Source organism: Martes martes (assembly GCF_963455335.1).
Source record: "Martes martes genome assembly, chromosome: 8".
Taxonomy (NCBI): domain Eukaryota; kingdom Metazoa; phylum Chordata; class Mammalia; order Carnivora; family Mustelidae; genus Martes; species Martes martes.
In genome coordinates this window covers 101,595,210-101,621,231 of record NC_137895.1, presented here as the reverse complement: position 1 = coordinate 101,621,231, position 26,022 = coordinate 101,595,210, and the positions used below count along the sequence as shown (strand labels likewise).

General features: G+C 47.4%; 1 protein-coding gene across 1 annotated transcript in view; it reads right to left on the bottom strand.

Annotated features, from left to right (window-relative positions):
* The window catches only part of ANO2 (anoctamin 2), a 347,947-nt gene that overhangs the window by 310,486 nt on the left and 11,439 nt on the right, over window positions 1–26,022 (bottom strand). Inside the window, exons 2-3 of the mRNA XM_080812555.1 lie at window positions 6,271–6,473; window positions 4,730–5,056 (exon numbers count right to left, since the gene is read on the bottom strand). Coding sequence (XP_080668681.1) covers window positions 4,730–5,056; window positions 6,271–6,473 — 530 coding nt within the window. The remainder of the gene's footprint in view (window positions 1–4,729; window positions 5,057–6,270; window positions 6,474–26,022) is intronic.

Below are 26,022 nucleotides of genomic sequence, written 5' to 3'. Positions count from 1 at the left end.
AGGGCCAGCATGTGCACTGCACTGCACCTGGCTCTGGGATCTCCCTGGTGGCCCTCGTTCATCTGAGTCTGTGCCTCTGTCCTGCCAGCTGTCTGGGTCAGGGCCGGGTGCTTGGGAGTGGGTGGGAGGAGGCGTGTCACAGAAGGCCTTGCTCAGCCCACCCCTCCACAACCCCACCTGGAGGCCTGAGGTGGGCGAGCCCCTCAGATGCTCACATTCGCCGGCCACTCGGCAGCGATGCCCTTCTCCAGACAGGTCATCCTCATGTACCCAAAGTGACAATGGGCACTGCCTCCCATGGGCACTTCCAACGATGCCTTTACATGAAACACGTTAAGAAAACAGACATGTGAACCGTCATGTAGTCATCTGATAAATACTAAACAGCCTTTAAAATATGATCACGGACAAGTCAATACACAGAACTACACCCACTGAACAAAACAGTGAAATACCAAAGGGAAGGTACGTGCCCATCACCGTCCTGCATCAGGCACACTCAGATAGCAACCAGGGTTGGAAACCATTCCTGTGATATTCAGTCAGTTAGGATTTGATGGATGCAAAGTTCTTTTGATCTATAAGGCTAAATGAATAATTTTTAATGGGTCTCTAATAGAAACCCATTTCCTCTCCATTTATCTAAAAATCAAATTGAAACCAGAGCCTAAAAGACAGTGTAGCCCAGCAGGGCGGGGAGGGCCGAGCAGTGAGGCCAACTGCACCTGCCCCCCAGGCTGCCCGCCAGGTGCCGCTGAGCCACAGCCCTGCTCCCGTGAGGCGCCAGCATCAGCCTGCTGCTCAAGGCAGAGACGGAGCATCCCGACAGCGAGAAGAGCTGTGCCGGCCCCAACAGGCCCCCCAAGAGCTGCTCAGGCCCTCAGAGGCTCCAGCTGACCAATCTCCAGCCAGTGTTTAGCACTGGCAGGGTGGCATGGGGGCGGGGGTTGGGTGGGGGGCTGGGCAGGGGGAGAGTCAGAGATAATCTAGGACTGCTGGCCGGGAAGGAGGGGACAATTCCTACTCCATCTTGTTGGGGTGGCACACAGTTGGAGGCAACGTGGGTGCCCATTATCCTCAGGGAAGAAACCAGGGGACCGCAGCGGCTACAAAGCCCTCATCCATTAGGAAAGATGGGTTAAAGGCGCAGGCAGAACACGAGTGGTCTCACAATACAGGGCTAAGAGGAAAAGCCAAAAACAGAGTGAGCTGTAAAACGGGAGTGCCTCCTAGCTACACTAAAAATGTGTCCAGTTTCAAGAAACTGTCCTAGCCAGGGGAGCCTACAGAGGCAAGGAAACTAGATGCCATGTGGAGTCTGGGATGGGATCCTGGAACAGAAGAAGGATGGTAGGTAAAAACTTAATCTAATTAAAGTAGAGATTTTAGTGAAGGATTATGTATCAATGTTGGCTCATTAATTGTGACAAAAGCACGATATTAACACAGAGGTTGATAGCAGAGGAAACTGGGTATGGAGTCTGCAGGAACCCTCTGTGCAATTTTTCTATACGTCTGAAACTGCTTTAAACAGTAAAGTCTGTTTTTCAAATGAAAAACTCGCATAAAGCAAAAACACCACCATACATTCCCCAGAAACACACTGTGCTGGTATGACTGCTTGTGGGGAGAGCCAGGCAGGCATCTGTGCAGGTGATAAGAGGGTCGTCCCGCAGACCAATGATGATGACGTGTCCTGAACGACCAGTGCCATTAACTTAGCGCTTTGCATCAAAAGTCCCAAAACTAATAATAATTAATTTTTAAAATGGAGGGGGCACAACACTGCAGGAATGTAGGTCACAAAGGCTGCATGAGTCGTGGAGGCTCTGGTGACAGAAGAGGGCTCCAAGGAGCTGAGTCACCTGCCCTTGAAGCAGGCTGGGAGGGAGGTGCTTTTGGCTGGTTGCAGACCAGGGACAACCATCCAGGACCCACTCCATGCCCCCATCTAACACTGAGCAATCCCAAGAGCTATTTCTGGGTCCTCCTAACTCCCAGCCAAAGCTGGGAAAATCCAAGAGCAACAACAATGGAACCTGCTGGTGGGCAGCAAAGCTGGGCAGTGACACTGGTAGCAGTAGTAAGAGTTGCCAGGACAGGAGGGCGTGGGTTGCTCAGTGGGTTAAGCCTCTGCTTTCGGCTCAGGTCATGATCTCAGGGTCCTGGGACCAAGCCCCGTAGGCCTCTCTGCTCAGTGGGGAGCCTGTTTCTTCCTCCCCCTCTGCCTGCCACTCCCCCTGCCTGTCCTCTCTCTCTCTCTCTCTCTCTCTGTCAAATGAATTAAAATCTTTAACTGGAGGGCGGGGGAGTGGGGTGGGGGGAGTTGCCAGGACAGTTCCATTTGCAATCAAATGCTCTACCAATGAGCTATATCCCCTGGATGGTTCCATTTGAATTCCGGATCAGCAAAAAATTTTTTAAGTATCTAAGCAGGTCCCAAATGTTTCATGGAACATACTTCTGCTGAAATGCTATTTGTTGTTTATCTGAAATGCAAATGTAACTGGGCATCTTGAATCTGCTAAATCTGGCAACTCTAAATAATAATAATAATAGCAGTGACATGCACTGTTACTGTCCTAAGTACTTAATTCACTTGTCTTGTTTTCATCTTCAAACAACCCAGTGAAGAATGTACGGCTCTCCCCTTTACACAGACATGGAAACTTCGACTCCAAAGGAGCAAGTCATTCACCAAAGGTCGTGAGGCTAGTAGATGCCAGACCCGGGATGTGAGTATCTGTCTCTGAGCTCCAGAGACCACCCTCCTGAGCATGATGCTGTTTCCCAACTGAGCAGCTGAACGAGGCCCAGGGGCTCGACTCTCTGACACCCAGAGACAGGTATGGGACTGAGCCTCCCACAATAACAGTGCCAAGAGCTTCTTGTTTGATCCTCAAAACAAACCACTACCTCGAGAGAACTTCCCACCAGACTAGTTCGAGGCACCAAGTGAGCTCTGGGTTCCAAAAAGTGAAAATCAAGGATGCAAAGGAGCCCCAGTCAGTCCTCAAAGAGCAGTGTCCTTACATTGGTGGAAAGAATGAGAGAAGGAGCTCCTAGTCTAAGGGTCTGGATAAGCAGCCCAGGCCAGTAGGACGAGGGTCTGACCCAAGCCACGTGCCATCCTTCGCGGGGTCAGAGAAATGAATGAATGTCCCCTGGGGGTCCCTTCCAGTTTGGGGACGGTATTAACTTAACTCTTACAAAAGAGATAATGGCATCACACCCCTCAGCATGACTCTACTTAAAATAATCCTAACGAGAGGTGCCTGGGTGGCTCAGTGGGTTAAAGCCTCTGTCTTCGGCTCAGGTCATGATCCTGGAGTCCTAGGATCGAGCCCTGCATCAGGCTCTCTGCTCAGTGGGGAGCCTGCTTCCTCCTCTCTCTCTCTCACTCTGCCTGCCTCTCTGCCTACTTGTGATCTCTCTCTCTCTCTCTCTCTCTCTCTGTAAAATAAATAAATAAAATCTTTGAAAAAAAATAATAATCCTAACGAGCATTTATTGAGTGCCTACTATGTAGTACACATTGCGTGAGATGTTTTCATTGCCCCATCCATGGATGGGACCTGCATGAAACTACAGCTCAGCAGGACACTGAACTGTTTTGCAGATGAGGAATCTGAGATTCAGGGAGATAACTTATTTATTCAACTAACACTAGTTAAGCACTTACTACACTGCGTTATTCTTCAGACTCTGTCCTAGGGGCTGGGGATATAGAAGTGAGCCAAACAAAATCCCTGCCTTCATGAAGCTGGTTGGGGCACAGATTAAAAAAAAAAAGAAAAATCGATCTCGTTGTTCCAGGTAGCAATGCTAAGTGTGATGAAGGAAAGTAAAGCATGGCCAAGGACTAGAGTGATGGGGTAGGAGTACTTTAACTAGGATGGTCAGGAAGATGACAAAGAGATGACATTTAGGCAGAGGTCTGAAGTGAGGGGCTGAGCAGGCACAGGTCTGGGGAAGGGTGCCCAAGGCAGAGGAGACAACCAGTGCAAAGGCCCTGAGGTAAGGGTGACCAACATACAACCAAGAGAAGGCCAATGGGCTGGAGCAGGTGCAGGAGGGTAGGAAGGGTAGAAGATGAGTATGGAGGGGATGGTTAGGGCAGGTCATCTTTAAAGGATCACATGATATGAAGAAATGGATTGATGGATGAATGAATGGACGGAAGGATGGATGGACAGATATGGATACGTAGATAAATGGATTTTCACGGAATCCCTTAAGCTGCTACTGACCAGAGGTCAGAACATATATCACTCACAAGTTGATAAAACACATCCAAAGTTCAGTTTCCAATGAATCCCCTCCCTCCGAGAGCCCCAGGCAAGCACATTTCTTAGTGACGTATATCCTCTATAGAGGAATGTGATCCAAAGTTTGACATGCAATCTGGGTCTTCACCTCAAGGAAACCTTTGAGGAAGGCCACAGGATGGGGTCTTTGAGCACCAGGAAGAAATGTCTTGCCTCCCACAGAACAGACTGGCAGCTCCCTACCACCACTACCCAGGATCCCCCAGGCAAGGGCACTAGCTACACCAAGGCTCTTCCTCAAGTCTTTGAACAAGAAAATCTGGATTGCCCACCAGACAAAAAAACAAAATGCCACCTGCCAGAACAAAGCCAGTGTTCCCTGCAGGTGACCCCAATCACCAGGAAGCCAATCCTGCAAGGCCATCCCACCTCACGGCCCTTTGGCCCCTGCCCAACCTCACCTCCAAGTCCTTCTCGAGCTCCAGTCCGGCCTCCATCAGGTTATGCTCAAACTCCTCCCGCTGCTCCTTCTTCTCCTCCTCCAGGGCATCAAGGGGCCCCAGCTCAATGTCACCGTGGCCCCCGGGATGAGACTCCTTGCCTGTCTCCCCATTGGAGACAATCGCCAGTGACTGGCCAGGGGAGCCCTGGCCAGGGTGCACCCCACGCTTGCGGTAATGGTAGGCAAGCACGTAGTCGACCTTCCTCTGGTTGTCATGGAAGTGCATGCGGCTCCGGCGGGCCTCCAAGGACATTGGCTCATTGGTGTCCAGGTAGTTGTTGATGACCTGGCCAGAGAGAACAGGACAGGGACAGTGAGGGCTGGTGAGGAAAAGGGAGTGATGGAGGGGGCTAACCTCATGCTCTGGGCCCAGGGAGGGGCACCAGGAAGCCCCGCAGGCCCCGAGGCCCTGACTCCCCCAGTGGAACGACAGAGTGGCCTAGGTTCTTCTGCAGCACCCGGCCCACACAGCCCCCCGCACCTGTCTACAGCCTGGCCACCTGCGCCCTCCAACCCAGTTTGGCCACCACGCCCACACATTCGTTTGCATGCACGGTCTGAACATGCAACAGCAAAGTCCTGCACACCAGAGCCACACGGTGCTCCTGCACATGCACACAGAGCAAATACACGCGGTACCCCACACACATCCGTGTGCACACACACACACAGCATCCCAGGGCGCTCGGACACACACACACAGCCCTCCACACGTGCTGGAACACACCCACACATACCCATCTCCTTGCAGATCTGCTGGCTGGCCCGCAAACACACGCTTCCTGACACACCCAGACTACTCACGGGCAAGTTCTCTGGATCCATCGGAACAAAGGCCAATCTGTTTTCACAGGCCCACCCCAGCCCCACCCCCCAGAGATTCACTCGACACTGTGCCCCTCGCAGCCCCACATCCTTCTGCTCTGCAGCAACCCGTCGGGACCCCGCTAGAGACCGCGGCAGGGGGACCGGCTTCTGCTCTCCGCCAGCCCAGAGGTGGGAGGTTGAGAGAAGAGGAGGGGAAAGACCAAGGCGGGGCAGGAGAGGGACCTGCCTCCCTCCCTTTGGGGGTTTCCCTGTTGTTCATGGTTTGCTACCCATCTGCCTCTGCAGCCACCTGAGAGGCCACCTGGGCAACCAGATGAAGTGCCAGGCACAGGGGAGAGCCTCCGCGCAGCTGCGGCAGAGCTCTGCTTCCTCAGACCCGGCAGGGGAGTCGGGGAGTCTGCAGACCAACAGGTGGGCCCACGTGGCCTCTCACACCTCCCCTTCCCTCTCCTCTGCCCACAGACTCAGCGTGGACTTGGAGAGAGAGGAGAGGAAAAGACCCTCACAAAAACCCTGGGCCTCTGTCTCTCTCTTTATCTCTCTCTCTCTCTCTCTCTCTTTCACACAGACACACACAAACACACACACCTGCCCCCAGGTGGATGGGGCCCCAGTCAAGAGGGTCCTTTGGGGTGCCCAGCAGGGTCAGCCTTTACTCCACCCAGCACTCACCGAGCCGCTGCAGGAGCTCCCTCCACCGGAGGCCAGGCCAGATTCTCCGTCAGAACTGCCCTGCTGGCCAGAACGGCCCTGTTTGCTGGGGGCTTGGGGACCCGGCACCTTGAGGTATTGCTGTCCGTGTTTGGGGCCCTGGTCCCCTCTGGCCACTGCCCGAGGGCTCAGCCGGCGCGGGGAGCCAGGAAGCAGGGGGATATCTGTGAGAGGGAAAGACAAAGGAGGCAAAGCAGCTTCAGGTGACAGGAAACCCAGGACACAGAGAAACTGAGGCACTGAGGGAGGGAAACCGGGATATCCCTAAGAAAAAAGTCACACCTCCTCACGGTCTTGCTTAGGCAGAGTCACACTGGCCACAGGGTGGGGAGAGTGTAGAAGGAAGCAGTGGGATGCGGAAGAGGGTCTCACGCACTACACACACACACACACACACACACACACACACACACACACAGTGGAGCCAGGGGCAGAAGCTCCTTCAGGTGACGGCTGTCACAATCTTCTAATTCCCAGACAAGAGGGGACAGTGGTTCAGGTGAGCCAGGGTGAGTGGAGCACTCCCTAGAGAGACACCAGAACTAATGCCAAAGGCTGAAGTTGTAGGGTCTCTCCCAGGGCACCCTGGCCAGCCCTCACGCCCCTTGATGAGGGAGCAAGGACAGACACACCACCCGTGGGTCCCCTGAGGGCAGAGACCTGCTCTGACAAAAGCGCTGTCTCCAATGCCCTAGAGGGGTTCCCACGCACCTGCTGCCTCCACCAGGGCCTCAGAGCTCCATAGCCCCTTCCCAGCCGTCCCCGGAGCAGCCCCCTAGCAACCCATAGTAGGTGCCAGCACTACTTCAGAGACCTCCCAGCTTCACCCCCACAGGGAAAGGACGCAGGCGAGTGACAAAATTGCAGAATGTCAGAACTGGAAGGCACTGAAGCACTAAATACTCCCCTTTACTCCAAAACACCCCAGACAGGGCCCACGAGCTGCCAGGACCTCGAAGCTGACCAGACCCAAACTGTGCCCCCCGTTCTGAGAAATACTCTTTCCAGCCAAGCTGCACAGTGCAGGGCGCCGGGCTTGACCCTCAGCTCTGCCACTTGCTCAGACCTCTGTGAGCCTGTTCCTCCTGCCTGTAGTGTGAGAATCCCAAACTGGCAGGGCTTCTGTGAGAAACCGAAGGACAGATACATATGCAAGACCCCCAGGGCAGTCATCAGCGCACAGATGCGCAATGAAAGGTGGTTGTCATAATTGTTCTCGTTTTCATTCTGAGTTGCGTGCGAGAAGAAATCACACCACGGACATCCAGCTCAGCCCCTAGCACCTGCTCTAAGGAGGAATGAACAAAAAGCAGCTCGGAAGAGCCCTTTAGGCACCCAGCTCTCTGCTGGACAGTTCAGGGGCCCTAGAACATTCGGTCCCTGTCCTGGAAAACCTGATCATCTCTTCACGAAGACAGAGCTGGCAGGCAGGAAGAATGCAGAGCACAGCTCTCATAATTTACTTCTACACTGTGGGCTCCAGTGTACAGTTCTACACTGTGGGAGACCAGCGAGGCCGGAAGGCTTCCAGAGGAACTGAGCCTGACACTGGTCTTGAAGGGTGGATGGGTTCAGAAAGGCAGGGGCGAGAACAGAGAAGGGCAACCGTGGGTGTGCGTGCTAGTGGGGGGATGGAGGGCCTGAGGCTCAGGACAGCAAGGAAGGGCTTCCTTCCTCAGTCCCCCATCTTGCCTTATACCTCTCCCCTTGTGCCTTTCGCATGCCTGCCTACCACCTGGCCCAGGGCAGAACGGTCCCCAGGGAAGGCTTGAAAACCTCCAGATGCACATCGAAAGAGACCAAGACCACCCCAATGTACACCTGTGCTCAGGCAGGACAAAGGTAAGGCTCACTCAAGCACGCTGGTCAGCTATATTTCCATTCACAGCTGTAGCTCAGATTCGGGGTCAGCCCCAGCATTAGTCAAACCACTATCCAGGAGGCACAAGCCCCTGAAGGTACAACCTGGGGTTTGAGGCTGGCCTCCAGGCCTCCACCAGCCATCACAGCAGCTCCCTCTGCTTGCCTCTGATGCATGGACCACAGCTGCCTGAGGCCCTGCTTTCATGCCCACCTTCTCCCCCCGCTCCCCTGCACCCCAAAATGAGAACACAGTACGTGGCTGAGTCGTTCCACCTCCAGAAAGACACACCAGGCAGTAATGACACAGAGGTGGAGACACTCAAGTCGGCTGGCCTCACCATGAAATTGGGGGGGTGGGGGCGGGAGGGGTGAGTGAAGCCTGGGCATCAGGACAAACGGGACAGGAGAACCCACTCCACAGGACTCCTCCAAGAAGCTGAAAAAAGGTGAACTTGAGTCTGATAGGAAGGAAAGGCCAACATACACAGCCTATGGACCATGTTACAAAGTTGAAAATAATCTTTCCTTCATTGACCATTTACTTGGCTCTTGGCTGAGGCTGCCTTGCCCAACAGACCCCTGGGTATGCAGGATGCAGCTGCCTCCCTGGGCTCTGAGTGCCATGGGGGGTGGGGAAGGTGCATGGCTGCCCCACCTCTGGATCAGCTGGACAGATTTTCACAAGGCTTGGTCCTGGGGCCTCTTCTCTACACTCTCACCCTATGCCTGGATACTCTCATCCACTCCTACGGCCTTAATGATCAGCTGTGCTCATGACCCCCAGCATTTTGTCTTTAACTCTTATTTTCTTCCAAACGCCCTGGATCCAAACACCCTCCCGCCTACTGGTCTCTCCACCTGGATGCTTCCGCGCCCCCTTCAGAACCTACAAGTCCAAAATCAAACCTGCATTCTGCTCCGCATGAGGACTCTGCTCCAGCATTCCCTATCGCTGTGACGGCCGCCACCACACCTGTCCACACTCCAGCCTGGACAGCCTTCCCCATGCCCGACAGCCACTGTCACCCATCCTAGGAACTCTGCCCTGAAACAGCTCCCAAAGCCATCTGTTTTCCACCACCTCCATGACCACCACCCTGGTCCAAACTACCATGCTCATTCGGCGGGGTCACTCCAACAGCACCCCCTGCTTCCACTCTCACCCGCCTCCACTGTTCCCCAAAAGGCGGTCGACCTGGCTACGACACCTCCATGCGTGGAGACTTCTGTTGCTTCCCCCCCACAAGCTGTGAGACCCTGCATTACCCGGCCTGCTGACGCCCTCACCCCGCTGCTCCCCAGGTCCGCTGCGTCTCTGAGTCCCAGCCCTGCTGCTCTGTAGACAGTGTCTGGAACACACCACACGCTCTCCCAGCCCAGGGCCTGACCCATGTTCCTCCCTCAGGCTAGGATGTGCTTCTTTGTCTAGCTGTGGGCCACCTGCTCTTTGGGGCACAAGGGACCCAGAAAATCAAAAGTAACACATGGCTGTTTCAAAAAGCTACTGCTCAAGGTCTAAGACAGAAATATTCAGACACTACAGGCAAAGCTAATTTGCTTTCTCTGCAGACAAGACTTGCAGTTCCCCAAGCTGAGGTGGTGTGGTACTGGGTGGGCTTGGGGGACACACAGACACAGGTCTAGCTGGCAGGAGAAGGCCTCCGAGCTTTATCCCATGGACTCCACTGGTCAGGAGGGCACCACAAAGAGTGGGGCATTTATTGTCTGGAGTCCCTGAATAAGGGTAACCTATTGATGGCAGCCATTCCCTGAATAAGGGTAACCTATTGATGGCAGCCATTGACTGTCCAGTCAAAGGAATCCCTCTCCTCCAAGCTTTTGCCCAGATCTGACCACTCCGACCAACTCCCCCAAATGGGACTAGCCCATCCTTCAGCCATCCAAACCCTCACAAGCCTCCTAGAGCATGAGGGTGGGGGCAGGGAAGGCCCTCCTCCCCTAGTCAAAGTGTAACTGGATGAAAATGACCAGAGGCAGTGTTCTGGTCTTAGCTTGCTGTCTGGAGAACCTGCTACCTGCGTGGTTCAAGACCGCAGCCCACACTCTTTTCCAGGCCAGGAATAAGAAATTCAGTAAATGGGGGTGCCTGGGTGGCTCAGTGGGTTAAGGCCTCTGCCTTCGGCTCAGGTCATGATCCCGGGGTCCTGGGATCGAGCCCCGCATCGGGCTCTCTCCTCGGCAGGGAGCCTGCTTCCTCCTCTCTCTCTGACTGCCTCTCTGCCTTCTTGTGATCTCTGTCTGTCAAATAAATAAATAAAATCTTTAAAAAAAAAAAAAAAGAAAAAAAAAGAAATTCAGTAAATGTCAGCCCGTGATCTGGGGCTACATGGGTGTCTCACAGTGGAGTGGGATCTACAGACAACTGAGAAGTGCTGGGGCGACAACCACATTGCTCTTCAGCACTCCTCACAGGCCTCGCCATCAGCACCCTGCCACATGGCAAGCCCCACGCTGAGCCAGGGGGACCCTCGGCGCCACGTCTTGGCATTGCCACAATTTCAGAAAAATAACGTGATTTCTTTGACGTCAGTTTCTACTTCCACAGTTGAGAGGAGGGTGTCATTATCCTATCTTTTCCCCACAGGGGGAGGGTGAGACAGAGCAAGAAGAAAGATGACAACTCCTAGGAAGTCCACGAGCTTCAGAAAATGTGAGCGATTGTTACCAAATCCTACCCCAGGGCCTCGGGGCTTGCCCCTTCCCATGCCTCTGCCCACCCACACTTCTCTGTTTCATACCAGTCACTTGGCCTTAAGTCTCAGAATTGCCCTTCTCTGCCACCCGCCTGCCTGTTCCTATTCACCTCCCCCTGGAAGCGCTCCTAGAGGAGGCAAGAGAAGCACCAGCTCTCTATCCCCCATTACCAGGATTTCATTTGTCATCTGGCACCATCGCACAATTTCTTAGCCTTTAGAATCACAATTTCAGGGGTGAACTCTGTCCCTTCTGGACGGTTCCCCCCTCCACTGCTCAGGAGGGCTGCAGCTGCCTTAGGCTACACCACAGAGGCAGACAAAGAAGCAGGATCAGAGATCCAGAGGGAAAGGAACAGAGAAAAAAGGCAGGGAGAGCCCCCAAATCTAAATGAAAAAGCAGGTAGAGCTTGTTTTCAGGGTCCTCCTGTGGCCTGCCCTTTCACACCATCCCTTCCCCCAACCCAGCCAAGGCCCCTCCCCAGCTGGGGTCCCCATTCCAAGCAGCGCTTTCCCATCCACCATCAGGGGCTTCCGACACCCATCCCCCCACTGAGCTGTTTGCTGTCTCGGCTTACAAGCTAATAGACTCCAGAGTACCAAGAGCTGGCATCCTAAGACAACAGAAGGGAAAGAATTCAGGAAACTCTAAAGCGCTCTGGAGATGTCCCAAGCCCTGCATGTATGCAGGGGGCAGGGCTCTGGTCTCACCACGAGGAATACCCTCCAATGGTAGGCACTGGGCACCATGGTGGGTGGGGGCACAGATGCTGCAGGGGTTCTTTCCGGACCCTTCGAACTATGCCCCGGCTCTCAAACAGTTTGGTGAGACTCTTCAGGGTCACAGCAAAGGATCGGAGTGAGGCGGGGCTTCTGAGGAGGGGAAACGGCCAAGCATGGGCTGTGGAGAGCGAGAGGGGTAGGGAGAGCTCAGGCAGTAGGGGATGGCGGGAGAACCGGAGCAAAGGGACCAGGAAGCACAGTCAGGAGCAAGGCGGCAGAAGGCTGAACAGACTGGGAGCGGGAAGTGGGTTCCCCAGGCAAGCAGGAGGGGGAGGTGAGTCATCGGGCCTCTCGGAGGTTTCCAGAGCCTCCAAGAAAGAACAGCAGGAGGTGGTGTCCTGTGGGAGCCTGACCTCCAGGTAGCAGCGCTCTTCCTCGAAGCTTCCCTCATGGCATCATTACTGCCTCGTTACGAAGCATGGGCAGGGCAAGTGTGAAGGGAAGAACAGGGCTGCCTCTCTCCCCAGCCCTTCAAGGCCACTGCTTCAGGTAAAGCCAGACAGGCCAGGGCTACCCTGAGCGGAGACAGCGCGTCCACACTCTCCCAGGTCGAGAACAAGACTCCAGGTGGGGCTCAGAGAGACCCGGGCATGTGCAGACTTTGTGGATGTTCACGTGGCCCCTCCCCAAGCATCCTGGGATGGATGGACGACAGTTCGGGTAGGGTCAGCACTTGTGCAGAGGTCTTACCCTGCTTTCCTGCATGAACTTGATAGTCAAAATTGGAGGTGCCAAGCTTAAAATTTGGACCCAATGGCCTTGCTGATCACCCTACGCCCTGCCCCACAGCTGCTATTGAATAGCACCTTCCTAGACCCTGCATGAGGCCTGAGCAAGAGAAGGATAGTCTTCCATTCCCCTCCACACAAAAAAGAACCATTTGCAGATCTGCCTCTTGGGCTCTGCCTCTCAGACTCAAAAACAGCCCTCGGTCCACCGATGCTCAAATATCCCCTTCCTAAGGATGACACGGTGACAGTGTGCATCCTTACCTTGAACCTGGGTAAGTAAGAGCTAACTGGCCTCCCTGCTACTAGCTTGCTCCCCTCTGATCCTCGGGTCACAACCTAACCAAGTTACTCCCGTTCAATCCACTCTTCTTAGATGAAGACCAGATTGTCTGATATGCACACAGGACCTCTCATTATCTGGGCCCTGCCCACCTGTCTGAATACTCCTTCATCTAACACCCATTCACAGCCCGCGTACTCCTCCCAGCAGCCCCACCACCACCACCACATGCCATCACACCATGCTCCAACCTCAAGTGGCTATTCTTGCAGGGTGGGGGAGTGAATGCCTATGTCTCTATTCATTTCAGAATCGTTTCACTTCCTGGGCTCTATATAATACACTGGAAATATAAGGCTTGCCCTAGGTGCTCCCAAGGAAGGCAGATTAATAAGGAAAATAGACTAATAAGGAGATCATTTCAGGAACAAGAGAAAAGCTAAAGCTGGAGTATGAACAAGAACCTGGAGAAGCAGAAGCCTGCAGCTCTGCTTAGAGCTAGCAAGAAAGGCCTCCCAGGGTACACAACTTTTGAGAAGCATCTAGAAAAGAGAAGTGGGCATATTCCAAAGGGCAAGGGAGGAAAAGGGATTGCAGGGAGAAAGGCAATCATTTGCATGTCCTTTGCAATCAGCTGCTGGGCTTGGCTGTTTCAGATCATCAACCTTCTGAGAGCAAGGCTTGCCTCCTCCTCCTCATGTTCCTTTCTACCCACATAGTCCCAGCAGGTGGCCAGCTATGTGACGGGATTGGAGGGGCTGAGAAAGGACCCTTCTGGTTTATAATACACACTTTTTAACATGGCCTACAAGGCCCCTTACTCTCTTTTCTGTCAACTTGCCCGTATCAATGATCTCCTGCTGGCTACTCCTGCCTCCCTTTCTCCCTCCCTCCATTTCTCTCTCTCTCTCATACACACACACACACACACACACCAGGCACACTGAACTACCAGCAGCTTCCTTTTTCTTATCTTTGGTCTTTGATCTTTGGAATTGTACTCCCTTCTGCCCTTAAACATCTCTTCTCAACCAAGACTACTTGGTAAGTCCCTTCCTGGTAGCATTCTTAACATCTCTCCCCTCCCCTTTACAAAAGGCCTTCAAACAATGAGCACTTATGGTCAATGCTCAGACCCAAGATCCTAGAAGTGAAGACCCAGGTCAAGAAAAGAATAAGAATTTCAGGAAGCGCTTCCCTCAGTGACAAAACCCATGGACTAGGATCTAGAGGAGTTCTCCAGATGAAACCTACTCACCAGCAGCCCATCCTACACTGTGGTCTGGAGTATGACTGATGAGATTAATGTATAAGCATCCCTACCCCTACACCAGGAAGAAGCAGCCAGTCTACAGCCTAATTGATCAAAACTGTTCTGTTGGCCAACCACAACCTGTTGTGCAAGTTCATTAACATGAAAAGAGCATGATGATGCAATGGTGAGCAAAATGTAACCCTTCTTCTACTCATCCCCCCAACATACCACACACACAAGCACAACGCTCTATGAGGGTGTCCTCTCATGGACATATTTGGTGGATTCCTGCAACATCCCCAATCTTCTTCCATCACCAACAAACCTCTCCCACCTCTCATCACCAGGGGTATAACCAAAATTGATGATCTCTGTCTTATTCCCAGCTCTCCAAAGAAGGTAGAACAGATTTCCATTGCCTAAAATAGACTGGGTCTGAGGCTAAAGCCTAACACAGCTCTTGCAATCATAGCTCCCTGCCCAGGCCATCCTGACTTCCGACCTGGATAAGAAATGAGGCATACAGAGGGATTCAGCAGGGAAGAAGAACATGGATGAACCTGAGAATTTTATAAAATATCTCAAATACATGTATAATCTATAGCAAATTGCTCGCAACTTTTCTCTATGCTACAGCCTGGTTAACTGATATGAGTAAGTTCATATCATATAGATAGCAAGCCTTATCTGCTCACTTGTGCTCTCCTTGAGGACAGGAATAGTGCCTATCTTGCTCACCACATATGCTTAGCCCCAAGCATGAGGACTGGCACATAACTGGCTTCAGAAGGAGGAGGACAAGTGTCTTCCCACAACTTGGAAGAAGGAAATTCACAACTTCAAGCATCAACTAAGATGGTTAACGCCACGTGGAGGCCTGAAGAATTGTTCATGAACACACTGGAAACACCCCTAGGGACTGGGTCAGACTTTTTAAAGGACTGGAGAGCCCATAATAACTAGGAGGGAGGAAAGTTTGAGAGACACATTTTTTAATTTCTCCTAACTCCACCTCTACTAGGCCTAGCCAAATATAAATTGTTCTTACTTAAAACCAGATGTGTCCTCATTTGACTATCAGTGAGGAGATGGTCACCACATTCCAAAGGACAGAACTAGAAGTAGTAGTCCTGGAGAAGGAGAGACAGAAGCATCCAGGAGCTGCTCTGTGGGGAGGAAGAGATGGTCGTGGGAAGCCAGACTTAAAATATTAGCAGTCAGCAACTGGAAAAGGTGAGGGCCCGTGGAGAAACTGGCTGGTTCTCAACCCTGGATCTATAATTAGAATCACCTAAGAAAGTCAAAATATTGGTGTCCGGGCTCCACCTGAAGATTTGGACTTCATTTGTGTGAGGTGCTCCACTGTACCAGAAGGGGTGAGATCCCTGGTCTACGGAATCAAAAGTGTGGGCAGAGATCAAGTCACAAGGAAGGAAAGGAGCTTATGAAGGAAAGGAGTACCACCTAGAACTTGAATAAAGTGAGCTTAAGACAAATAAAACTAAGTGCCACTTTGCAGGGCCAAGTTAAACATTTTAAGTTTAGAGACCTCTCTTGGCCTGAGTGTTAAAAAAAAAAAAAAAAAAAAAAAAAGTGGGTGCTGCATGAACCAAGAAGCAAGGGAAGCCTGTCCCTGCAGAAGGAAAAGAAAGCTACCATACTTGGCAACCCATGAACACACCTTGGGCCAATGGCTATAAAAGCGGTGTGTACTTTAACCAGGGTTAAGACCCTTCACTCTTATAGCTTTGGTTTGGCCCCCTGACTTCTAAAGCATATTGGAGGGCCTAGATCGTAATTCCAGCCTGAGATCAGAGGGGGTAGGAAAGAGTTCTACACGGTCCAAGTAAATCCAAACACTAAATGTCATTAACTGTAGTGAACTTGTGCCTCAATGATGTGATACAGTTTATACACAAACTGGAGGCTCGCCTACCTGCCATAACAAATAGAAAGGCAAGCATCTTCCTCAAAATTGGCACCATTCCAGGAAGAGCCTCAAGATCAACGTATAAGACCATCCTAATACAGCATGCATTTAAAAAGCAACTTTTTTAAAAGGCGACCCTCAGGCAGAACATTATCATTTCACCTCGCTTCAGAGGATTAGGGATAGCCAAGTCCCATTACTCAGTACCCTGGCTCAGTACTTCATAATGAGGTTTTTATTGAAAGAAAAAGTTTTTAAATATGCAACTGTGTCTCCAGTTCATATATTATTTTTATAATTTCTCCATCTCCTTCCTTTAACCCAACGTGTTGATTTCATCAGGGTGTATAAATTCTGAAAAGCACTGAGTGCCAAAGGAGAAATCACATTCAAACTTAGCATCTCAAAGAACTGTTTGGGTTTCAAGCACAAGTGAAGTATGTATTTCACATTTAAGACAAGACTCACAACGCCTTTATCTGCTTACTCTAGCCCACACCAGTCAGATACCACTTCAATAAAATAAAGTTTTTTCAGTTTTTTAAAAGAAGCAACTGAATCCACTGGCCAACTAATATCATACCAACTAACCATTAATTCATTTCTTCATTCACAGAACTAAAACAAATAATCCTTAAATTTGTATGGAACCACAAAAGGCCCTGAATAGCCAAAGCAGTCTTGAAAAAGAAAAACAAAACTGGAGGCATCACAATTCCAGATTCCAAGTTGTATTACAAAGTGATAATAATTAAAACAGTATGGTCTGGCATAAAAATAGACACACAGATCAATGGAATAGACAGAAAACCCAGAAATGAACCCCCAACTATACGGTCAATCTTTAATAAAGGAGGAATGAATATCCAATGGGAAAAAAGACAGTCTCTTCAACAAATGGTGTTGGAGAAAATGGACAGCAACATGTAAAAGAATGAAACTGGACCACTTTCTTACACCGTACACAAAAATAGACTCAAAGAGGACTAAAGACCCCAATGTGACACCTGAAAACATAAAAATCCTTGAAGAGAGCACAGTAATCTCTCTTGACATCGGCCATAGCAACATTTTTCTAGATATGTCTCTTGAGGCAAAGGAAATAGAGAAAATAAACTATTGGCACTACAGCAAAATAAAAAGCTTCTGCACAGCAAAGGAAACAATTAACAAAATTAAAAGGAAACCTACAAAATGGGAGAAAATATTTATAAATGACATATCTGATAAAGAGTTAGTATTGGAGGGGGAAGAGCAAGATGGTGGAGGTGTAGGAGACCTAAATATCATCAGGTCCCAGGAGTTCAGCTAGGTAGTTATCAAACCATTATGAACACCTACAAACTCAACAGGAGATTGAAGAGAAGAAGAGCAGCAAGTCTAGGAACAGAAAAGCGACCACTTTCCGGAAGTTAGGATGTTCAGAGAAGTGAATCCAAAGAGACAAGAAGATAGACCGCAGGGGGAGAGGCCGGCACCCAGCAAGTGGTAGAGCAGTGGAGCACAAAATTGGGACTTTTAGAAGTCTGCTCGACTGAGGGGTGACGCTCCAGAAACTAAGCAGGGGGTGGAGCCCTCAGAGGGACAGTGTGGTCTCAGGACCCGCAGGGTCACAGAAAGACCATGCGTGTCTGAGTGTGGCCGAGCTCCCAGGTATCGGATCAGGGAAGCCGGCAGCAAAGACAGAGCTGAGCAGTGACCTCTCAGCTTGGAGTTACCCTCAACTGTGATCCGCAACACAGTTGGGCAACTGCTCTTCGAGCAGGGATCCCACAGGAGGCACATTCAGGGAGACCCACCTTCCTCCTCTAGGAGGAGCAGAGCAGGAGCCAGCGGCAGGAATCTGCTGGGCTTAGAGACTCCAAACAGAGCTGTGTGCCTGTGATAGAAATGCTTGGTCACAGGCTGGGTGAGCTCAGAGCACAGCCGGAGACCAGGGAGATAGGAGGGATTGAGTGTTTTTCTCTGAGGGCGCACTGAGGAGTGGGGCTCCAAGCTCTCGGCTCCTCCAGGCTGGAGATAGGGAGGCCGCCATTTTCATTCACGTCCTCCAAAGTGGTATGGAAAGCGTTCAGGGAACAAAAGCTCCAGAGAGTGAACCAAGCAGATTACTTAGCCTGGCCCCTGGCAAGGGCGGTACAATTACGCCTCAGGCAAAGACATTCGAGAATCAGGGCAACAGACCCCTCCCCTAGAAGATCAGCAAGAGCATCCAGCCAAGACCAAGTTCACTGATCAATGAGAACTGCAGAACTTCAAAGCATGCAGAATTCATGGCTTTTTTCCCATGATTCTTTAGTCTTTCAAAGTTAAATTATTTTATTTTATTTTTTTCTTATTCTATTTTTTAATGTTTCCTCTTTCCTATTTTAACGTTTCTTAACTATTTTATCTTGTCAATACCATTTTAAAAATCTTTTTTAATTTTTATTGTTATACTCATATTCTTTTTTTCTTTTTTTTTATTTTATTTTTTTTAATTTTTTATTTCTTTTCAGCGTAACAGTATTCATTGTTTTTTCACCACACCCAGTGCTCCATGCAATCTGTGCCCTCCCTAATACCCACCACCTGGTTCCCCCAACCTCCCACGCCCCACCCCTTCAAAACCCTCGGGTTGTTTTTCAGAGTCCATAGTCTCTCATGGTTCACCTCCCCTTCCAATTTCCCTCAACTCCCTTCTCCTCTCCATCTACCCTTGCCCTCCATATTATTTGTTATGCTCCACAAATAAGTGAAACCATATGATACTTGACTCTCTCTGCTTGACTTATTTCACTCAGCATAATCTCTTCCAGTCCCGTCCATGTTGCTACAAAAGTTGGGTATTCATCCTTTCTGATGGAGGCATAATACTCCATAGTGTATATGGAACACATCTTCCTTATCCATTCATCCGTTGAAGGGCATCTTGGTTCTTTCCACAGTTTGGCGACCGTGGCCATTGCTGCTATAAATATTGGGGTACAGATGGCCCTTCTTTTCACTACCTCTGTATCTTTGGGGTAAATACCCAGTAGTGCAATTCCAGGGTCATAGGGAAGCTATATTTTTAATTTCTTGAGGAATCTCCACACTGTTCTCCAAAGTGGCTGCACCAACTTGCATTCCCACCAACAGTGGAAGAGGGTTCCCCTTTCTCCACATCCTCTCCAACACACGTTGTTTCCTGTCTTGCTAATTTTGGCCATTCTAACTGGTGTAAGGTGGTATCTCAATGTGGTTTTAATTTGAATTTCCCTGATGGCTAGTGATGATGAACATTTTTTCATGTGTCTGATAGCCATTTGTATGTCTTCATTGGAGAAGTGTCTGTTCATATCTTCTGCCCATTTTTTAATATGATTGTCTGTTTTGTGTGTGTTGAGTTTGAGGAGTTCTTTATAGATCCTGGACATCAACCTTTTGTCTGTACTGTCATTTGCAAATATCTTCTCTCATTCCGTGGGTTGCCTCTGTTTTGTTGACCATTTCCTTCGCTGTGCAGAAGCTCTTGATCTTGACGAAGTCCCAAAAGTTCATTTTCGCTTTTGTTTCCATCGCCTTTGGAGACATATCTTGAAAGAAGCTGCTGTGGCTGATATCAAAGAGGTTACTGCCTATGTTCTCCTCTAGGATTCTGATGGATTCCTGTCTCACGTTGAGGTCTTTCATCATACAGCAATTCAGTAACGTGGCAGGATACAAAGTCAATGTACAGAAATCAGTGGCTTTCTTATACACTAACAATGAAAATACAGAAAGGCAAATTAGAGAATCAATTACATTCACTATAGCACCAAGAACCATAAGATACCTTGGAATAAACCTAACCAAAGAGGTTAAGGATCTGTACTTGAGGAACTACAGAACACTCATAAAAGAAATTGAAGAAGACACAAAAAGATGGAAGACCATTCCATGCTCTTGGATCAGAAGAATAAACATTGTTAAAATGTCTATACTGCCTAGAGCAATCTATACTTTTAATGCCATTCCAATCAAAATTCCACCGGTATTTTTCAAAGAGCTGAAGCAAATCATCCTAAAATTTGTATGGAATCAGAAGAGACTCCGAATTGCTAAGGAAGTGTTGAAAAACAAAAATAAAACTGGCGGCATCACGTTACCTGATTTCAAGCTTTACTACAAAGCTGTGATCACCAAGATAGCATGGTACTGGCATAAAAACAGACACATAGACCAGTGGAACAGAGTAGAGAGCCCAGATATGGACCTTCAACTCTATGGTCAAATAAACTTCAACAAAACGGGAAAAAATATCCAGTGGAAAAAAGACAGTCTCTTCAATAAATGGTGCTGGGAAAACTGGACATCTATATGTAGAAGAATGAAACTCAACCATTCTGTTATACTCATATTCTATCCCTTCATTGTATTTCACCTTATTTTTTGCATACATATAGGTTTTTCTTTCTTTAAAATTCTGGGATACAGTTTCTTCTAATAGATCAAAATATACCCTAATCTAGCACATGGCTTATTCTAGTCTCCAGCCTGATCCCATTCTTTTGTCTTTTTTTGTCTTTTTTCAACCAACTTCTTATCAATTCCTTTTTTAGAATCTTTTTAAATTTTCATCTTTACAGTCATATTCAATCCCTTCAATATGTTTATCCTTAATTTTGTATATATATATATACATTTCTCTTTCTTTAAAATTTTGGAGGTAGTTTCTTCTAACAGACCAAAATATATCCAAAATCAAGTGTGTGGCTCTGTTCTATTCACCAGTCTAATATATACATTTTTTTCTTTTTTTCCTTCTTCCCTCTCCCCCTGGTTTCCGGTCTCTTCTGATCTGGTTAGTGTATATCTTTCTGGGGTTGTTACTACCCTTTCAGTATTTTGTTCTCTCATTCATCTATTACCTGGATAAAATGACAAGGTGGAAAAATTAAACACAAGAAAAAGAAAAAGAGGCAGCTCCAACGGCTAGGGACCTAATCAATATGCACATTAGTAATATGTCAGAACTAGAGTTGAAAATGACGATTATCAAGGTGCTAGCTAAGGATCAAAAAAAGCAGAGAAGATGCTAGAGAATCCCTTTCTGGAGAAATAAAAGAACTAAAATCTAACCAAGTTGAAATCAAAAAAGCTATTAATGAGGTGCAATAAAAAATGGAGGCTCTTACTGCTAGGATAAATGAGGCAGAACAGAGAATCAGTAATATAGAAGACCAAAAGATGGAGAATAAAGAACCCGAGAAAAAGAGAGACCAACTACTGGAACACGAGGGGACAATTCGAGAGATAAGTGATACCAAAAGACAAAACAATATTGAAATAATTGGGATCTCAGAAGAAGAAGAAAGAGAGAGGGGGACAGAAGGTATATTGGAGCAAATTATAGCAGAGAATTTCCCTAGTTTGGTGAAGGGAACAACATTAAAATCCAGGAGGCATAGAGAACATCCCTCAAAATCAATAAAAATTGGTCAACATCCCATCATCTAACAGTAAAACTTACAAGTCTTAGTGACAAGGAGAAAATCCTAAAAGCAGCTTAGGACAAGAGGTCTGTAACATACAACAGTAGAAATATTAGACTGGCAACAGACCTATCCACAGAGACATGGCAGGCCAGAAAGGACTGGCATGATATATTCAGAGCACTAAACGAGAAGAATATGCAGCCAAGAATACTACATCCACCTAGGCTGTCATTGAAAGTAGAAGGAGAGATAAAAAGCTTCCAGGACAAACAAAAACTAAAACAATTTGCACACCAAATGAGCCTTACAGTAAATATTGAAAGGGGTCCTCTGAGCCAAGAGAGAGCCTAAAAGCAACACACCAGAAAGGAACAGAGACAATATACAGTAACAGTCACCTTACAGGCAATACAATGGCACTAAATTCTTATCTTTCAGTAGCTACCCTAAATGTAAACAGACTAAATGCCCCCAATAAAAAGATACACAGTATCACAATGGATTAAAAAATCAGGACTCATCCACATGCTGTCTGCAAGAAACTCATTTTAGACCCAAAGACACCTCCAGATTGAAAGTGCAGGGGTGGAAAACAATTTATCATGCAAATGGACATCAAAAGAAACCAGGGGTGGCAATCCTTCTGTCAGATAAATTAGACTTTGAGCAAAAGACTATAATAAGAGATGAAGAAGGACACTATATCATACTTAGAGGGTCTGTCTGGCAAGAAGATCTAACAATTTTAAATATCTATGCCCCTAACATGGGAGCAGCCAATTATATAAACCAATGAATAACAAAATCAAAGAAATACATCAACAATAATACAATAATAGAGGGGACTTTAACACCCCCCTCACTGAAATGGAGAGATCATCAAAGTAAAAGATCAACAAGGAAAAATGGCTTTAAATGATACACTGGACCAGATGGACATCTCAGATATATTCAGAACATTCTATCCCAAAGCAACAGAATACACATTCTTCTCTAGTGCATGTGGGACATTCTCCAGAATAGATCACATCGTGGGTCATAATCAGGTCTCAACCAATGCCAAAAGATTGGGATCAGTCCCTGCATATTTGCAGACCACAATGCTTTCAAACTAGACTCACCCACAAGAAGAAAGCTGGAATGAACTGAAATACATGGAGGCTAAAGAGCATCCTACTAAAGAGTGAATGGGTCAACCAGGAAATTAAAGAAGAATTTGAAAAATTCATGGAAACAAATGAGAATGAAAACACTACTGTTCAAAACCTTTGGGACACAGCAAAGGTTGTGCTGAGAGGAAAGTATACAGCAATACAAGCCTTTCTCAAGAAACAAAATGATCTCAAATACACAACCTAACCATACACCTGAAGAAGCTGGAGAAAGAACAGCAAAAAAAGCCTAAACCCAACAGGAGAAGAGAAATAAAAAATACCAGAGAGGAAATCAATGAAACAGAAACCAAAAGAACAGTACAACAAATCAACAAAACTAGGAGTTGGTTCTTGGAAAGAATTAATAAGATTGATAAAGCCCTGACCAGACTTATCAAAAAGAAAAGAGAAAGGACCCAAATTAATAAAATCATGAATGAAAGAGGAGACATCACAACCAACCAAAACCAAATACAAACAATTATAAGAACATATTGTGAGCAACTATACACCAGCAAATTTGACAATCTGGAAGAAATGGATGCATTCAAACTACCAAAACTGAACCAGGAAGGAATAGAAAACCTGAAAAGACCCATAACCAGCAAGGAAATTGAAGCAGTCATCAAAAAAAACCCAACAAACAAGTGCCCAAGGACAGATGGCTTCCCAGGGGAATTCTACCAACTATTTAAAGAATTAATACTTATTCTCCTGAAACTGTTCCAAAAAATAGAAAAGGAAGAAAAACTTCCAAACTCATTTTATGAGGCCAGCATTACCTTGATCCGAAAACCAGACAAAGAACCCCTTAAAAAGGAGAATTACAGACCAATATCCGTGATGAACATGGATGCAAAAATTCTCACCAAAATACTAGTCAATAGGATCCAACAGTACATTAAAAGGATTATTCACCACCACCAAGTAGGATTTATTCCTGGGCTGCAAGGTTGGTTCAACATCTGCAAATCAATCAATGTGATACAATACATTAATAAAAGAACAAGAACCATAAGATACTCTCAGTAGATGCTGAAAAAGCATCTGACAAAGTATAGCAGCCTTTCTTGATCAAAACTCTTCACAGGGGCACCTGGGTGGCTCAGTGGGTTGAGCCTCTGCCTTTGGCTCAGGTCATGGTCTCAGGGTCCTGGGATCGAGCCCCACATTGGGCTCTCTGCTCAGCGGGGAGCCTGCTTCCTCCTCTCTCTCTCTCTGCCTGCCTCTCTGCCTACTTGTGATCTCTGTCTATCGAATAAAAAAAGAAAAATCTTTAAAAAAAAAAAAAACTCTTCACAGTGTAGGGATAAAGGGTACATACCTCAATATCATCAAAGCCATCTATGAAAAACCCACAGCAAAAATCATTCTGAATGGCGAAAAACTGAGAGCTTTTCCAATAAGGTCAGAAACACAGCAGGGATATCCACTATCACCACTGCTATTCAACATAGTACTAGAAGTCCTAGCCTCAGCAATCAGACAACAAAAAGAAATAAAAGGCATCCGAATTGGCAAAGAAGAAGTCAAACTAAGACTCTTTGCAGATGATATGATACTTTATGTGGAAAACCCAAAAGACTCCACTCTAAAACTGCTAGAACTCATACAGGAATTCAGATAAGTGTCAGGATATAAAATCAATGCAGATATATCAGTTGCATTTCTATACACCAACAGCAAGACAGAAGAAGAAAGAGAAATTAAGGACTCGATCCCGTTTACAACTGCACCCAAAACCATAAGATACCTAGGAATAAACCTAACCAAAGAGGCAAAGAATCTGTATTCAGAAAACTATAAAGTACTCATGAAAGAAATTGAGGAAGACACAAAGAAATGGAAAAATGTTCCATGCTCATGGGTTGGAAGAACAAACATTGTGAAAATGTCTATGCTACCTAAAGTAATCTATACATTTAATGCAATCTCTATCAAAATACCATCAATTTTTCTCAAAGAAATGGAACAAATAATCCTAAAATTTATATGGAACCAGAAAAGACCCCAAATAGCCAGAGGAATGCTAAAAAAGAAAACCAAAGTTGGTGGCATCACAATTCCAAACTTCAAGCTCTTTTACAAAGCTGTAATCATCAAGACAGTACAGTACTGGCACAAAAACAGACACATAGATCAATGGAACAGAATAGAGAGGCCAGAAATGGACCCTCAAACTCTATGGTCAACTAATCTTCAACAAAGCAGGAAAGAATGTTCAATGGAATAAAGACAGTCTCAACAAATGGTGTTGAGAAAATTGGACAGCCACATGCAGAAGAATAAAACTGGACCACTGCCTTACACCACACACAAAAATAGACTCAAATAGATGAAAGACTTCCATTTGAGACAGGAATCCATCAAAATCCTCGAGGAGAACACAGGCAGCAACCTCTTTGACCTCAGCCACAGCAACTTCTTCCTAGAAGCATCACCAAAGGCAAGGGAAGCAAGGGCAAAAATGAACTACTGGGACTTCATCAAGATCAAAAGCTTTTGCACAGCAAAGGAAACAGTCAACAAAACCAAAAGACAACTGACAGAATGGGAGAAGATACTTGCAAATGACATATCAGATAAAGGGCTAGTATCCAAAATCTATAAAGAATTTATTCAACTCAACACCCAAAGAACAAATAATCCAAACAAGAAATAAACAGAAGACATGAACAGACATTTCTGCAAAGAAGACATCCAAATGGTCAACAGACCTCGGAAAAAATGCTCAACATCACTCAGCATCAGGGAAATACAAATCAAAACCACAGTGAGATATCACCTCACACCATTCAAATGGCTAAAATTAACAGGTACAAAAGGACAGATGTCAGCGAGGACATAGAGAAAAGGGAACCCTCCTACACTGTTGGTGGCAATGCAACTGGTGCAGCCACTCTGGAAAACAGTATGGAGGTTGCTCAGAAAGTTGAAAATAGAGCTACCCTATGACCCAGCAATCGCACTACTGGGTATTTACCCTAAAGATACAAATGTAGTGATCCGAAGGGGCACGTGCACCCGAACGTTTATAGCAGCAATGTCCACAATAGCCAAACTATGGAAAGAGCCCAGATGTCCATCAACAAAGGAATGGATAAGGAAGATGTGGTATATTATACAATGGAATACTACACGGCCATCAAAAAAGAAATCTTGCCATTTACAATGACGTGGCTGGAACTAGAGGGTACTTTGCCAAACGAAATAAGTCAGAGAAAAACAATTATCATATGATCTCTCTGATATGAGAAATTTGAGAGGCAGGGCAGGGGGTCATGGGGGGTAGGGAGGGAAAAAATGAAACAAGATGGGATGGGGAGGGAGACAAACCGTAAGTGACTCCTAGTGTCAGGAAACAAACTGAGGGTTGCTGGGGGGATGGGGGGAGAGGGATAGGGTGGCTGAATGATGGACATTGGGGAGGGTATGTGCTATGGTGAGTGCTGTGAATTGTGTAAGACTGATGATTCACAGACTTGTACCCCTCAAGCAAATAATACATTACACGTTAATTTAAAAAAAAAGAGTTAGTATCCAAAATATATAAAGAACTGATACA